The sequence below is a fragment of the Phyllobates terribilis genome, unplaced genomic scaffold (genome assembly GCF_046119375.1).
Source record: "Phyllobates terribilis strain yellow unplaced genomic scaffold, ASM4611937v1 Scaffold_7__3_contigs__length_470593459, whole genome shotgun sequence".
Taxonomy (NCBI): domain Eukaryota; kingdom Metazoa; phylum Chordata; class Amphibia; order Anura; family Dendrobatidae; genus Phyllobates; species Phyllobates terribilis.
Window position 1 is genome coordinate 201,761,663 of NW_027362767.1, and position 17,524 is coordinate 201,779,186.

At 47.0% G+C, this 17,524-nt stretch overlaps 1 protein-coding gene and 1 long non-coding RNA gene across 2 annotated transcripts in view; one reads left to right on the top strand and one right to left on the bottom strand.

Annotated features, from left to right (window-relative positions):
* Positions 1 to 15,719, bottom strand: LOC141154164 (uncharacterized). The gene is made up of 2 exons (XR_012247409.1): positions 15,353 to 15,719; positions 1 to 274 (listed from the first exon to the last, which is right to left on the bottom strand). It is a non-coding gene; the product is annotated as an uncharacterized lncRNA (long non-coding RNA).
* The window catches only part of LOC141154163 (uncharacterized), a 17,125-nt gene continuing 15,162 nt past the window's right edge, over positions 15,562 to 17,524 (top strand). The window contains exon 1 of the mRNA XM_073639667.1: positions 15,562 to 16,180. Within this exon, the coding sequence (XP_073495768.1) occupies positions 15,727 to 16,180 (454 nt within the window). The 5' untranslated portion in view covers positions 15,562 to 15,726. The remainder of the gene's footprint in view (positions 16,181 to 17,524) is intronic.

Consider the following 17,524-nt stretch of genomic DNA (forward strand, 5'->3'; position numbering starts at 1 on the left):
TGGCATAATGGCATACTTTATTACGTAGACATGGGGTTATACAGTATTCTCCTTCTAGGTGGAATTAGTAAAATTTATTGCTCTTTTCTGATAACTCGGCACGCTGTAATTTGCTCATCCATTTATCTTTTGACCTTAGTAACGCCTTAGGAATTCCGATGGGAGGGATGAGTTCGTCTCTCAGTGCCATCTTTGCCAACTCGACATGAATCTCTCTGTTATCAGCCATGCACATGCATACGCCATTCCCAGGAAATCATTTAGTTGTTCGTGTCTACAATAAGAATAGAAGCTGTTAGTTATATATTCATTAACTATTAACATAATCCATGTGCATATACACATTTGCATACATACAGTGCAGACCAAAAGTTTGGACACACCTTCTCATTTAAAGATTTTTCTCTATTTTCATGACTTTGAAAATTGTACATTCACACTGAAGGCATCAAAACTATGAATTAACACATGTGGAATTATATACTTAACAAAAAAGTGTGAAACAACTGAAAATATGTCTTATATTCTAGGTTCTTCACAGTAGCCACCTTTTGCTTTGATGACTGCTTTGCACACTCTTGGCATTCTCTTGATGAGCTTCAAGAGGTAGTCACCAGAAATGGTTTTCACTTCACAGGTGTGCCCTGTCAGGTTTAATAAGTGGGATTTCTTGGCTTATAAATGGGGTTGGGGCCATCAGTTGTGTTGTGCAGAAGTCAGGTGGATACACAGCTGATAGTCCTACTGAATAGACTGTTAGAATTTGTATTATGGCAAGAAAAAAGCAGCTAATTAAAGAAAAACGAGTGGCCATCATTACTTTAAGAAATGAAGGTTAGTCCGAAAAATTGGGCAAACTTTGAAAGTGTCCCCAAGTGCAGTTGAAAAAACCATCAAGCGCTACAAAGAAACTGGCTCACATGAGGACCAGCCCAGGAAAGGAAGACCAAGAGTCACCTCTGCTTCTGAGGATAAGTTTATCCGAGTCACCAGCCTCAGAAATTGCAGGTTAACAGCAGCTCAGATTAGAGACCAGGTCAATGCCACACAGAGTTCTAGCAGCAGACACATCTCTACAACAACTGTTAAGAGGAGACTTTGTGCAGCAGGCCTTCATGGTAAAATAGCTGCTAGGAAACCACTGCTAAGGACAGGCAACAAGCAGAAGAGACTTGTTTGGGCTAAAGAACACAAGGAATGGACATTAGACCAGTGGAAATCTGTGCTTTGGTCTGATGAGTCCAAATTTGAGATCTTTGGTTCCAACCACCGTGTCTTTGTGTGACACAGAAAAGGTAAACGGATGGACTCTACATGCCTGGTTCCCACCGTGAAGCATGGAGGAGGAGGTGTGATGGTGTGGGGGTGCTTTGCTGGTGACACTGTTGGAGATTTAATCAAAATTGAAGGCATACTGGACCAGCATGGCTACCACAGCATCTTGCAACGGCATGCTATTCCATCCGGTTTGCGTTTAGCAGGACCATCATTTATTTTTCAACAGGACAATGACCCCAAACACACCTCCAGGCTGTGTAAGGGCTATTTGACCAAGAAGGAGAGTGATGGGGTGCTACGCCAGATGACCTGGCCTCCACAGTCATCAGACCTGAACTTAATCGAGATGGTTTGGGTTGAGCTGAAGGCAAAAGGGCCAACAAGTGCTAAGCATCTCTGGGAACTCCTTCAAAATTGTTGGAAGACCATTTCTGGTGACTATCTCTTGAAGCACATCAAGAGAATGCCAAGAGTGTGCAAAGCAGTCATCAAAGAAAAAGGTGGCTACTTTGAAGAACCTAGAATATAAGACATATTTTCAGTTGTTTCACACTTTTTTGTTAAGTATATAATTCCACATGTGTTAATTCATAGTTTTGATGCCTTCAGTGTGAATGTACAATTTTCAAAGTCATGAAAATAGAGAAAAATCTTTAAATGAGGTGTGTCCAAACTTTTGGTCTGTACTGTACATACTCATAGATTATTCCATCATCTCTATATTGATTCACACTGATTATGTAATCTATTAAAAGAAACTAATTGATTTTCTATAATATATATATTTTACCTTGACACATGGATTCACATGATGGGCAATTACAATGTCTGTCTTTGAATTTATCGATTGGGTGCAATACATAACTTATAATATTATTATTACATTAGTATTCTAGGCCATTTGGACTTATGTAATATACCCTGATTTATTACCTAGGAGATTACACAGGATCATAGTCTAGACATTTGAATCTGGTTTCTTATATATTAAAGACTCACAATACCGATTATCTACTCGGGTGAGGTATATGTGACTTTTCAGCGTTTTTGGTAGACGATTTACATCTATTTGTGCTTTGGACACGATGACCTCTTTCTATATTATGCTGTAGGCAACCCAGGGTTACCAATTGTCATTTGGGTGGTCACATATATCCTATTCACACTTTTTTCTCTTTTCTAGGGTTTAATAGGGGCTCTAAGGGCGAGCTGACGTTGAGCGGGGGAGCTATATCATTCTTTAGGGTGCCAACCTCCACGGCAGGGTAGGGATAATATTAGGCCATAAATTCGGATCAGTATCTCAGGTGTCCGTCTCTATGATCCATCATATCTGATAGACACTACTTTTCTCCTGTTCTTACTGAACAATGCCCTTGTTGCTGTTTATGTGATTTATGTGAGCTGCCTCTAGTTGAATAACCCATGAGACAGGTCTGACATTTATAAAGTGTCCTTGACACGAATATTTCTGTATTTATGTTCATGGTCTTTTAAGGTCACATATACCTGGGTGTTTTTCTTTTTGCAGGGTCTATTAGGATAAGTGAGAGTAAGCAGACATTGAGTGGGGGCCATATCGCTTCCTAGGGTGCCAACCTCCGCGGCAAGGTAGAGTAACCACTAGGCCAAAATTAGGGCCAGTATCCCTATTGCTCATATCTGTGACCGAATCCTGCTGGATTATTTAAAGGCTCCCCTTTTGAAATATTTTTCTATTAGAGTTGCTGTATATAGTAAGTGGGTCTTTTTTAGTGTTGTTGATTATTGGGACCTGTTAAGGTGCTTTGATTTTTGTCTTTAAACATTACAACCTGAGCTATAACTTTATCCTGGACAGTGAAAAACTTAAAAAGAACATGAGTGGAATAAAAAAGGAAAAAGTGATCAAAATGTTGTATGTACTCTAAAATTAGGAATTCTTGTAGGGCTTTTATGAAACCAAGAAACAGCATAATAGTTACAGAATTGTCTTTTCAGTGGTACAAACCGGGGACAGCATATTTGGCACTAGAACCTCAGACATTTTTCAGCCAGTGTTGTGTAAATCACCAAATCAGGTCTCCAGCGGGAATGGTGCGATTCTACTGTTGACCTCAATCATATGTCCAGCCAAAAAGTTATCTTCACATGAAGGGAGTTTTTAAAACTGAGAAACAGAGCGGAATAATTAGCAAATTGTTCTATCGCAGTGGCACAAACTGGGCACAACACGTTGGGCGTTAAAATGGCAAATCTGTGGAATTATTACAATTTTCACTCTGCAGCACCAATACCCACTAAACCCTTATAAAAATGTGTTAAAGGGTCAATTATCCAAAATGAGGTCGCTCCTAGATTTCCATTTCCATCTTACCGGTAGCTAAGGAGATCGACAAATGTGACAGTGCTGGAGAACCATTTCAATAAAATATTCTTAGAAACTTGAAAGATTGCTGCTAAACCTTAAAGCCGTCTAAAGTTCCAAAAATATAAATAGACGTAAAAAAAGAAAAGAAAAAATAGTTGCAATGTAAATTAGACAAATGGTAGATGTTAGAGGTTGGCAACTAAATGTTTTTTTAATGAAGGCTTATCCTTTGGATAGTGGGGGTGCAACACCCGGCCCACCTCAGAGATCGACTGTTCAATAAAGCTGCTAATAGCGCTTCATCCACCTGCTCCACATGATCGGCCACCAAGAGCAGCACTGATAAACCAGCAGTGCCTGTTAGGAGGCTGGAGTTCCCCTGTAACTTGGGCTTAAGTGTCAGTCCCAGTTTCCCGACTGGACAATGTTTTGTTTTTGCATTTTCAATTTGTTTCCTCCTCTCCTTCCAAGAACTGTAGCGTTTTATTTTTCCAACAACATAGCCATATGAGGGGTTTTTTTTTTGTTTTTTTTTACAGAAGGTTTTGTAATTTTCAATTACGCCATTCACTTTACTCTACAATGTACTGAAATACAGTGGAAATAAAAAATACAAGTGTTGTGAATTGGTGGGAAAAAATGCAATTCTAACATTTTTTGGGTTTCGTTTTTATGAATTTCAGAAAAACGGCCTGGAACCAGGATTCTTCAGGTCATTACATTTACAGCAATACTAAAATGTTAGAGGTTTTTTTTTTATACTTAAGGGAATAAACATTTTTAGGGAACTATGTAAGAAAAAAAATTGGGGTTCATGTCTCCAATTTTAGAAATCCGTAACTTTTTTTACATTTTCCACCAATGGATCTACATGACGGCTTGTTTTGTTTGTGAAGTTTTTATTGATGCCGTTTAGCTTGTATATACAATCACTTTTTACTGCATTGTTTTGTAGAGGTGTGGTGACCTAAAAACAGAAATTCTGGTATGTCATTTTTTTTCTATTTTCCATTAACCATAACAGGCTAAATTTATACCCTTCATAGATAAGAATGTTATGGACACAACAATGTCAAATATGTTTGATCCCGTGATTGTTCTATATACTGCAATACTACAGTACTAGGTTGGCAGAGAATGGAATAGCTCAGCGTGCCCCAATGAAGGAAGCCAAGCACTTTCTTAATGTGTAGTTTTTTTCCCCTGGAACAGTCTTAGGGCTTATTCACATACTGCATTTTTACAGTGTTTTTTTCCTGCACGTTTTCCCAAGGGTAAAAAACGCTGCAGTTTGTAGTGCCAGCAAAGTGAATGAGATCTGCAAAATCTCATGCACGTGCTGCTTACATTTTTCATGCAGACGTGGGGAAAAACTCAAGTAAAAACACATAGAAAAGTGAGTATTTTATAGTGTTTTTATTGCCAACACTAGGGTATGTGCCCACGCTCAGTATTCTCAGATTTTCTTCACCAAAAACCAGTATAGGCATGAAAAACACTGCATAATATACACACTTTTTTATGCATTTTTTACATTATTTTTCTACACTAAAACCAGCAGAATTATAATAAATTCAAGTGGAATTCGCCAAAATGTGGCCACCATTTATCTAAACAGTAAAAGGCTCCCCAGTCACCCGTCTGGACCTCGCCGCATCTTCTGACCACCATCACCCTCGCAGCGGCTCAGCACATGGACCCGTTAGGCCATGCTGACCGTCGTTTGCAGAACCCTACTGGAAAATCCCTGTGAAGAGTCAAATTTGAATTATGCCCGATCTGCTGATCTGTAGTGGAGCGCGCTATTGCATTTCATAAACTTATCTACACTGAATGATTATTGAGATCTCCCAGGAACACTCATTCCCTGATAATCTGGCAGTGCAAACAGGCTGCCAATCACCCAACACTTGTTCATTGGGTGAAATGATTTTTAAGCTTTCTTACAAAATCATTGTTCTCGCAGGACATAGTAAACAGAACAACTACTACTGAGAACAATGACCGTCTATACGTAGAGAACGATGTATTGCATCTAAACCGTAGCCAACCTGACTAAACAGGCAAGTAAACAACATCCGATCGGCAAACATGTAGGCCGATCAGTGGTCGATTAACCGCTGTCCACATTTTGCATGCCGCGCGGCCATGTCTGGTGAAGTGCTGGCAATCAAGCAGCAGCGCCAGCAGTCCTGCGGAGATGCTGGGGGAGCAGCCCGGGCCCTGATGGCGAGTGGGCCCCCTTGATGGTCCAGGGCCTCGACACCTGCAAGGGTACGCCGCATGCTGATGCCGCCCCTGAGAGACATAAACTCCCGAAAGTTTGGAGGTCTCCTGACCCACATATAGTGAGAAAATCTCGGCACTCTTAAGTCATGTGATATTATGAAAATTATTTTTAATGTCAGTCCACAGCAAATAAAACAAAGGTTTTGGTCAACAAGACCTTCATCAGTGTACTGCAGCACAAAAAGAAAATAGAACAAAAATAAACAAATAGACAACAATACATTACAAACAGTGTCGGTCACAGTGTCATATATAAAGATACCGCTAAATGCAGAAAATTGTCCACTAGGGATTAAGGAGAAAGACAACTCAATGATGAAACTACTTACCGTTAACTTCCCGGAGATCCCACATCTCAAACCTGTGCCCTTATCACCTCCACCTTACACCGGTTTTTATCAGCAAGTACTATTGACACCAAAACTTATGAATACTTAACCAAAAAACACCCAATCACTCCAGTGTTTTACATATTACCAAAAATACACAAGAGCCTAAACCAACCACAAGGTCAACCCATAGTTGCCTCTACAGAGTCACTTCTCTCACCTCTATCCATTTTTCTTGAGAAAATACTAACACCACTTACTCAAAAGTAGTTCCTCATACCTACTAGACACAAGAGACTTTCTAAAATCTTAACTGAACTTAAACAGGTCTCCCCAGGAGCCATCCTGGTATCCTTTGATGTGAAAAATCTCTACATGTCGATTCCCCGCCATCAGGGTAGTACAGAACCTCTTACAGGAATCACGCACTGACCCCATGATTATAGACCTATGCATAGAATTGCTCACAGTGGTCCTGACGAGAAACTCTCTTTTATTTCAAGACTCTTACTATCTGCAAATCAAGTGCACTGCTATGGGCTCTAATGTGGCCCTCCCATACGCCAATATTTACATGGTCTCATTCAAATCACAAGTGGACTATCCAAACAGTCTTTTTCAAGCCCATGCCATTGTTTAGAAACGCTACATCGACGACATTTTCTGCATTTGAGGGGGCCCACAGGAAACACTGGATGAATTATTTTCCACTCTGAATTCATCCTGGCCTGATTTGGGCTTCACAATGATCCACGACTCTAGTCAGGCTAGCTTCCTGGACACATTGGTTATTAAAGACCAAGAAGGTCTTCTATCCACAGACCTTTTTACGAAACCTACAGACCTGTTACACTTCTCCAGCAATCACCCCAAACCCATGAAATCATCTATTCCTAAATCGCAATTTCAAAGGGTACGGAGAACTGTGAGTAGCGAGCCACTTCACAATCAAAGACTACGGGAGATGGGTCAGAAATTTTCTGAAAGAGTACCTGCTTGATATCTTACAGAAGAACAGAGAAAACAATGCGCTGTCTCGCCCTAGCACTCAGGACTGGGTCCCCTTTATACATACGTTTCATCCGTTCGCCTATATTCTCCACAAAACAATACGAAAACATTAGAACATCTTACTAACGGGCTAGCCGACCATCTCAGCCTTTCAATAATCCTTCCTGCCTTGCTTTAAAAGAGCGCCCAACCTTATGGACTCATTAGTCCATGCAGACATTGGCACTGCACGCCCAGGTCTAAGACAAAGGTTTCTACAAACCCCAAAATGGGCACATTTCCTTGCCTTCAATGTCGCCGTGGAACACATGCTTCCGGTCTGTGGAACGCATGCTTCCAGACGGCGGAGCGCATTCCAGTCTGTAGAATGCATTAATGGACTGCACGCTACCTAAATCGGACGGCCGCCTCTCCGCCACTGATGGGCCGGCTCTTCTAGTCACGTCACATCCGGTGACGTCACCCAGGCACCATAGCCCTTTCCAGCCACTCCACAACAGGCGCAATATGATTGGCCACCGCCAGCAATTAGGCCCACCTACTTCGCTTATAGTCCGGTCACCTCTTTGCCGCTATGGCGTCCTTTGGAACAAGCGGTGGACACAGCGTTTCCTGCCACTTCTAGTCCCCCCGGGATTCCAGGTATGCGTTCTTCTGGGCACTGAGCTATTCTTGGGTAATGATCTGCATGGTATATGGGACTATGGTTCTTTTTCTTTACTCTACAGATTCTTCTCGGTTGAGATACTGCATCCTTCTTCCTGTCTCTCCCTTGATTTCCAGCAATCGGGTAGGTCTATTCTCCTTAGGGTATGTGTTTTGCTGGGTATTTGCAGCAGATTTTTTTGTAAGTTTTCAGCTGCGACTGGCAGTAGCAGCAAAGTCTATGAGAAACCAGAATTCACTATTCCCACATGTTGCTTTTTTGTTTGCTGCATATTTTCAGTGATTAGAAAAACGCTGAAAGAAGTGACATGTCACTTCTTTCAGCGTTTTTTCACTCATAGGAAGTAATGGGGGGGATAAAAAAAACACTACAAATACGCAGCAAAAACTCCCCAAAAAACGCACATGCGTATTTTGCTGAGTATTTGCAGCGGTTTTGATGGCAAAATAGAATGGGAGACTTTTTTTTCACAGAACTTTATGTGCATTACTAAATAGAGACAGAAGGGCAGTGAAAAAAACGCTGCAAATATGCAGCAAAAATGCAACAAAAAATGCAGCTAAACCTGCATTTTTGACGCAGCTAATCTCCTGCCAGAGAAAAGTTATGTGCAGATTTTGGTGCAGAAAACATGCAGAAAAAACACAACGTGTGTGCACATACCCTTAATCCCTAGCGGACAATTTTCTGCGTTTAGCAGTATCTAATATATGACATTGTGACCGACACTGTAATGTATTGTTGTCTATTTTTGTTCTATTTTCTTTTTTATGCTGCAGTACACTGATGAAGGTTGTGCTCACCGAAACGTTTGTTTTATTTTCTATGGACTGCCATTAAAAATAATTTTCATATCACAAGATTTTCTCACTACTACTACGGCGTTGGACCCTACTCGAGCACCTTGGTCCAGTAATGCTGCGGTTTATTTCATTACTCCTGACCCACATATGGCTGTAGGAGTTGGATGAGTAGAATATAGGAATATCCACTGGTGATCAGCTCGGTGAGGGTCCAATATGCAGCATCAGCACCGAACAGCTGTTTGGTGCTCGGTTAAGGCCGGATATAAACAGTGACGGGTCTGTGTAATGACTGATCATAATTTCTGCGGTCCAGACCACATTGACTTCAATAGTAGCGGAGTAGCAGTGCCAGAGAATGTCCAGGACACACAGATCATCGGTGATGGTGGTGGGTCATCAGTACAGTAAGTCTGAAAAAACACTTTTAGACTGTGTTCCCACGATGATCTTTTGGAGAGTTTTTGTCGTTGCACCATTTCTGCACCTATTATGTAAATTAGGTCACTTGTGTTTTTTATATGAGAGTTTATCACGTACGTGACGCTGCGGTTTTTGTCTTTTTGTTTTTTCATGCTTTAAATAAAGCTGTTTTGTTTTTTATACTTCCTGCTGAACACTGCCCTCATCATAGTCCCCTGCCGGCGCTGCGATCAGGACAAGCAGGGACCATGATGAGAGTAGTAGTGTCTGCTCCCGGTGTCTCCACCTGTAAAAATAAGAATAAAATAAAAAAATCCATATACTCACCTAAGTGTCCCCCACTGTAATCCATGTGACCGCTCAGCAGAGGAGCGCAGCGGAGGTCCGAGGATTTTTTTTTTTAAAGGTGGAGACAGTGGGAGCAGACACTACTAGTCTTATCATGGTCCCCTACTAGTGCTGATCGCAGCGCCGGCAGGGAACCATGATGAGGGCAGAGTTCAGCACCCGGCGCTTGGGAACAGCGCTAACTGTACACTGATTCCCAGGCGCCGGTGTGATTTTGATGCGGCACACGGTTGCCACATACGTGCACACGGACACTGATATCTCCAGTACTGGTTTTTCTATTACCCAAAATATCCAGACGTGTGAAAGAGGCCTAAGTGGAATAGGGCTCCTTCTACCACCAGACATTTTTTCTTGGCTTTTTTTTTTTACAAATATAAAAATAAATGCCATGGTCACTTTACACAGCCTGATTTCAGGCCAGGAAGAAGTGGCGATCTTCTATGGTCTAGTCGCTCACTACTGTCGGGTTTCCACAGGCTGATGACAATGATGGGAACAGAAAGATGGGTAATAAGATCAGTCTGCCCCATATACTGCGGACATTATCCATATGGAGCGGACATTATCGCCAGCACATCATCTCTTTAAACATAAACAGTCAGAGAGGTTTTCTGAATTGTCGGGCGTTTGCATTAACGGATAAACGAGAATGAATGCGCAATGTCTGCAGAGTTAGCAGGACCTGGTCCAGCGGATGGAAAAGTGATATGCGATTGCTGGACGGGAGCCCCCCTGACATCTGCGGTTCTCCGATTGATTAGCCAGCCTAGCGCAATGTCATTACTGCAATATGTGACGCTGCACCAGACCGGCTAATCAAAAGAAGAGTCACGCATGTCGGCAGGCGCGCCCGTCCAGAGATCACATATTACCAAAGGCACTGACTGACCAGGTCCTGCGCACGAATTTGCACCAACTCTACCCATTCACCGATTATCAGGTGGTGCAGAAGGACTTTCGCGATGGCCGCTGTACACTATCGCTATATGGATCGGGCATTACAAAGCCGGCAGCTGACAGTGACTGATGCAATGAGCACGGAAAGATGCGCATAATTAACCCTTCACAACCTTTGACTTACATGCACATCAAAGCTGTGTCCTTACCTTTGACCCAAGCTTGCACGCCGAGCGCACATCTTTTCCCGCACATGTGGCTGATTTTATCACCTGTCATGTGGCTTTTACAGTCGCGGGTGAAAGCGATCAAAACTCTGTATCTGCCTCAAATGGTATCAGTGAAAATGTCAGCTCAGCGCACAAAAAAATAAGCTCTCCCCAGATATCAAAAAATGGTGACGCTACAGGTCTCGGAAAATGGCGACAAATGCAAAAACTTTTTTTCATACAAATTTCTGAATTTTTCACCACTTAAATAAAACATGAACTCTACATGTTTGGTGTCGGCGCACTCGTACTGACCAGGGGAATTATACTGCCCGGTCAGAGTCACCATATACTGAACATGGGAGATAAAACAACAGTTGTGGAATTGCACTTTTTTAAAAAAATTTCAACATATTTGGAATTTTTTCCCACTTTCCGATGCACCACATGATAAAATGGATGGTGTCATTCAGAAGTACAACTCGTCCCACAAAGAAGAAGCCTCATATCACTATGGGGATAGAAAATAATAACGTTGGAAGAAGAAGAGGACAAAAAGAAAACTAAAAATCACCCTTATTATTATTTATTTATATAGCGCCATTGATTCCATGGTGCTGTACATAAGGGGTTACATGCAAAATACAAGTATCACTTACAGTAAATGACTAACAATGATAGACTGGTACAGAGGGAAGAGGACCCTGCCCTTGCGGGCTTGCATTCTACAGGAATGGGGAAGGAGACAGTAGGTTGGGGGGTTGCAGTAGCTCCGGTGTTGTCGAGGTGGCAGCAAGCAAGGTCACGGCAGGCTGTAAGCTTGTTTGAAGAGATGGGTTTTCAGGTTCTGTCTGAAGGATCCAAGTGTGGCAGATAATCAGATGTGTTGGGGCACAGAATTACATAGGGCGGGGGATATTAGGGAGAAATTTTGGAGGCGACTGCGTGAGGAGCGAATAAGTGTGGAGGAGAGAAGGAGGTCTTGGAAGGACCGGAGATTAAGTAAGGGAATATATAGGGAGATTAGTACAGAGATGTATGGAGGAGAGAGGTTATGGGTGGCTTTGTAGGTCAGTGTTAGTAGTTTGAACTGGATATGCTGGGCAATTGGGAGCCAGTGAAGGGATTTGCAAAAGGAGGGTAGCAGAGGAGTAGCGAGGCGACAGATGGACCAGTCGCAAAGCAGAGTTAAGGATGGACTGGAGGGGTGCGAGAGTGCTAGCAGGTAGGCCACAGAGGAGGATGTTGCAGTAGTCAAGGTGGGAGATGATGAGGGCATGCACATGTGGCGCCCCTGAGGGTTCAGTCGCCACAGAGGTACTGCATCTCACCCAGAGGTGTGGTATCTCACTCTCAGGTAAGGATGGAGTGCAACCCGGGACCCTAACACCGGCATTCATTACATCACACTCCAGAGGGCAGGGCGAGATTGCTCCTAAGGGAGAGCACAGTCCCTGGCTGGAGTGGGAACCATGTAGTGGGTGTGGGACGGAGATCAGGGGAGCACTTCAGTAGCTGTATAAAAAAGGGGAGGAGAGATATAGAGAGATAGAGAGAGAATCCTAGGGGTATGGGCAGTGCTGGAGGCTACCCGTACGCTCGAATCTGCCAGGTGGTGGAGGGATCAAGCCGCAGAGGGGACCGGCCCCTTAACTAGTGGAGAACTACAAGGCTCAGCTAGAAACCGGAGGCTTCTGTACTTTCAGGGTGCAGTGGCCACATCCGCAATTATATCGCCGAGAAGATGGCCACAGAGGGTCCAGGGGACTGGGTCGCCCGACAAGACCCGAGGTTACCGGATTGGGACACTGATTGCGAGGCGCAGGGCAGGAGGGTGAGAGCCAGCGCAGGAAGACGACTGAGAAAAGCACACAGAAAGGGGCCCCGTTAAGTGCTCCTGAACTATCTGGGGGATTGCTGAGCCCCTGCTTGGTGAACGCAGCGCGACGTGGGAGGCTGTACCTGTACAGTGCAGCCTGAAGAACTTAAGAACTGTGAGTAAACTTGGAAGACTGCACCCCACTGTCTCTATGATTATTGCCTGCGCCATCACCCCCTGAACTACAACGCCCAGCATAACCCATAACATCTACACTGCCCTGGAGCTAAGCTCTACCTGTGGAGAGCCACACCATCCCTGCTGCAGTAACATCAGCTCCAGAGGACTGCTCCGCAGCGGCGGCTCCCCTAGCCGCATACCACAGGTAGCATCACAAACTTTATACAATCACTATAAATCCCCAATCAATAACCCCTTTTTATCGACCGCCCTTTGTCACCGCCACTGTGACATCCCCCAGCATCTACCGGCCCGGCACCGGGCACCCCACGGCCCAGGGGGCGCGTCACACAAGCAGTTTAATAGATTGAGGGTTTAGGAAAGGACGGATTCTGGAAATATTTTTGAGCTGGAGGTGACAGGAGGTGGCGAGAGCTTGGATGTGGAGTTTGAAGGACAGGGCAGAGTCAAGGGCTACTGCGAGGCAGCAGATTGCCGGCACAGGGGAAAGTGTGATGTCATTTATTGTGATAGAAAGATCAGGTGGGGAAGATATGCGAGATTGGGGAAAGATGATGAGTTCAGTTTTGTCCACATTGAGTTTAAGGAGGCGAGAGGAGAAGAAGGAGGATATGGCTGCTAGACATGCTGGGATTCTGGACAGCAGAGAGGTGACGTCTGGGCCATAGTGGTAGATCTGGGTGTCATCAGCATACAGATGGTACTGGAAGCCATGGGATTTTATGAGCTGTCCCAGGCCAAGGGTATAGATTGAGAAGAGTAGGGTTACTAGGACAGAGCCTTGAGGGACTCCAACAGAGAGGGGGCGGGGTGAGAAGGTAGTGTGGGAGCGGGAGACGCTAAATGTGCGGTTAGAAAGGTATGAGGAGATCCAGGATAGAGCAAGGTCTTTGACTCCAAAGGAAGAGAGGATCTGTAGTCGGAGGCAGTGGTCAACTATATCGAAAGCAGAGGACAGGTCAAGAAGAAGGAGTACAGTGAATTGTCTGTTAGGCTATGTGCCCACGTTGCATTTATGAAGCAGAAAATTTCTGCTGCATAAATGCAAGTCCTCTCCCGGAAAAACGCATGCGGAATTCCGCACGCGTTTATCGCGCATTTTTCGCGCGTTTATCACGCGTTTTCCACATGCGGAATTGCCTTGCGTTTTTTATGCATTGGACTAAGGCAATTCTGCTTGCGGAAACGCAAAATTAAATGACATGCTGCGGATTTTTGAACGCGGCATAAACGCTGCGGAAAAATCCGCAACATGTGCATAGAACTTGCGGAATCCCATTGGGGACCATGGGGTGCGGATATACATGCGTTTTTCAAGCATATACGCTTGAAAAATGCTACGTGGGCACACAGCCTTAGCTTTGGCTGTGAGCAGGTCATTGGTGAATTTGGTAAGGGCAGTTTCGGTGGAATGGTGGGGGCGGAAGCTGGACTGTTGGCTGTCGAAGAGAGAGTTAGAAGAGAAGTGGGAAGAAAGTTCAGCGTGAACGTGTTGCTCAAGGAATTTGGAGGCAAATAGGAGCAGCGATATGGGGCGATAGCTGGACAAGGCGGTTGGGTTGAGGGATGGCTTTTTGAGGATGGGCGTGAATGTGGCATCTTTGAAGGCAGCAGGGAAGGTACAAGAAGATAGTGATAGGTTGAAGAGATGGGTTAGGGATGGGATGAGTGTGGGGGTGAGGTTGGGGAGGAGGTCGGATGGGGTCGAGTGCACATGTGGTGAGGTGTGATTTGGAGAGGAGATGAGTAAGGTCTCTTTCCGTGATGTTGGGAAGGAAGGTTATGGGGAAAGGGCAATAGTGTGGAAAACAAAGGGGTTGTGGTGGTCGGACAGTAAAGGCTTGCCTTGTTTGGTCAATCTTGTTTTTGGAGTGTGTGGCAAACTCTTCAGCAGAGATGACGGAGGTCGGAGGGGGCAGTGAAGGGCGGAGGAGAGAGTTAAAAGTGTTGAATAGCTGTTTGGGGTTGTAGGATAGGGAAGATATGAAGGTTGTGAGGTAGGCCTGTTTAGCAGAGGTGAGTGCTGATTTGAATACGAGTGTTGCTTGTTTGAATACAGTGAAGTCATCTTGAGAATGTGTTTTCTTCCGCCGCTCCGCAACCTTGGACTCTTGCCAAAGCTGTAGAACAGAGTCAGAGAGTGTGTGAGTGTCTAGATGTGCAAGGTTTCTGTGGGGGTGTGCTAGTTGCTGGACATGTGTGACAGGTGAGGAGGACAGGGATGAGAAGGTGAGTAGATGGTGGTCAGATAGGGGTAGGGTGGGTTGTGAGGTTAGATAGGGAGCAGAGTCGGGTGAAGATGAGGTCTAGTGTGTGTCCGTCTGTGTGGGTGGCTGAGGAGGACCACTAAGTCCAAAGGATGAAGTAAGCAACAGGAGTTTGGATGCTGCTGGCGAGTGTCAGTGGGGATGTTGAAATCGGCCATGATGACTGTGGGAATGTCAGCAGAGAGACAGTAAAGAAGCCAGGTGGAGCCGTGGTCAATAACGGCAGTGACCCCTTAGGTGAAGGGGTTGGGCGTCCATTTTGCATACTAAGCCCACAGTACAGGGCAGAGGGGGAGCAGCCCCGCACCTCTACTATAGTCTTAGGAGCGGTTTTTATGTGGATTTTGGAGAAGACTTTGCGTCCAAAAAAAAGAGCACTGTGTGAACGGATTCTGAAAATGTCACAACCAATCAGATGCAAGAGGCGGAAAGACAAAGCTGCAGCCATCTGCACTCACAATAGAAGCCAGCTGTAGGGAGTGACGTCTGTCGCCGCCCTGTGAGCAGTGGTCACCCGGTCACCTCTCCCGGCCGCGCTGCCAATGACACCTATGTGATCAGCGCTCGCCCCATACATGTTACCTGCTGGGGAACCGAGCTCGCCGATTGGCTCAGACATTTACGTCACTGCGCAGAGACCGCTGCCGATTGGTTGATCTCCCACCACGGGTTCTGAGTCTCGGCCTGTGATTGGGCGCAGTCGCTGCCGATCACACACAGGTGTCAGCCGCATTGTAGGCGATGAGCAGTCGGTACCGTGCCTGCGCCCGGGGAGCTCTGCGGACGGACATCGCTGCGCTCCTGTAGGCGAGGCCGGGCAGGAAAATGGGAGATGGCTGTACGAGCAGGGACGGCGTTATACCTGGCGGCCGCCTGTGTGCTGCTGCTGCTGCTACGTAGCTGTAGGAGCCTGGACTGGAACCAGACCGCCATCTACCCGGAAGATCTGAATGTTACCGCACCGGCTTACGATCCCGGGAACACAACGACTACAGCAGCCGAGAACGGAACGGAGCCCGCGGTCCCTCCAGAAGCGGTGACCGGGTCCAGCAGCGACAGCAGCGCGACAGAGCCGGGACTAGCGCCGACAGCAGCGGCCAGCACAGTGTCCGAGGACCGAGCACCGGATCCGGGGACGGTGCACAGCTACGGAGAGCTCGTCCCCCCGAGCACCGGCCCCGCGGAGACATCGGCAGAGGCGACCCGGGCAGCGACAGCCCCAGCACCGGCGACCCCGACACTGCCCATCACTACAGGCCCCACCGGCGACAGCAGCACGACACAAGGTGACTATCGCGACATCCCCGTGCACCCTGCCCGCACTGTGCCGGGACCGGTCTGTAGATGCCGCCTGTGCTCAGTCAGTGCTGCTGGCTCTGCTCTTTGTTCCGGTGACGTCACAATGCCGCTTGTCACTGTGTGCAGGCCTGACTGCTGCTGCACCTGATGCTACTGGTCACAGGGGTCTCCTCCCCATACTGCAGGGGGTCCCCAGGCCAGACTGCTGCTGCACCTGATGTTACTGGTCACAGGGGTCTCCTCCCCATACTGCAGGGGGTCCCCAGGCCTGACTGCTGCTGCACCTGATGCTACTGGTCACAGGGGCCTGGGGTCTCCTCCCCATACTGCAGGGGGTCCCCAGGCCTGACTGCTGCTGCACCTGCTGCTACTGGTCACAGGGGTTTCCTCCCCATACTGCAGGGGGTCCCCAGGCCTGACTGCTGCTGCACCTGATGCTACTGGTCACAGGGGCCTGGGGTCTCCTCCCCATACTGCAGGGGGTCCCCAGGCCTGACTGCTGCACCTGCTGCTACTGGTCACAGGGGTTTCCTCCCCATACTGCAGGGGGTCCCCAGGCCTGACTGCTGCTGCACCTGCTGCTACTGGTCACAGGGGTTTCCTCCCCATACTGCAGGGGGTCCCCAGGCCTGACTGCTGCTGCACCTGATGTTACTGGTCACAGGGGCCTGGGGTCTCCTCCCCATACTGCAGGGGGTCTCCAGGCCAGACTGCTGCTGCACCTGGTGCTACTGGTCACAGGGGCCTGGGGTCTCCTCCCCATACTGCAGGGGGTCCCCAGGCCTGACTGCTGCTGCACCTGATGCTACTGGTCACAGGGACAGGGAGTCTCCTCCCCGTACTGCAGGGGGTCCCCAGGCCTGACTGCTGCTGCACCTGATGCTACTGGTCACAGGGACAGGGAGTCTCCTCCCCGTACTGCAGGGGGTCCCCAGGCCTGACTGCTGCTGCACCTGATGCTACTGGTCACAGGGGCCTGGGGTCTCCTCCCCATACTGCTGGGGGTCTCCAGGCCAGACTGCTGCTGCACCTGGTGCTACTGGTCACAGGGGCCTGGGGTCTCCTCCCCATACTGCAGGGGGTCCCCAGGCCTGACTGCTGCTGCACCTGATGCTACTGGTCACAGGGGCCTGGGGTCTCCTCCCCATACTGCAGGGGGTCCCCAGGCCTGACTGCTGCTGCACCTGATGCTACTGGTCACAGGGGCCTGGGGTCTCCTCCCCATACTGCTGGGGGTCTCCAGGCCAGACTGCTGCTGCACCTGGTGCTACTGGTCACAGGGGCCTGGGGTCTCCTCCCCATACTGCTGGGGGTCTCCAGGCCAGACTGCT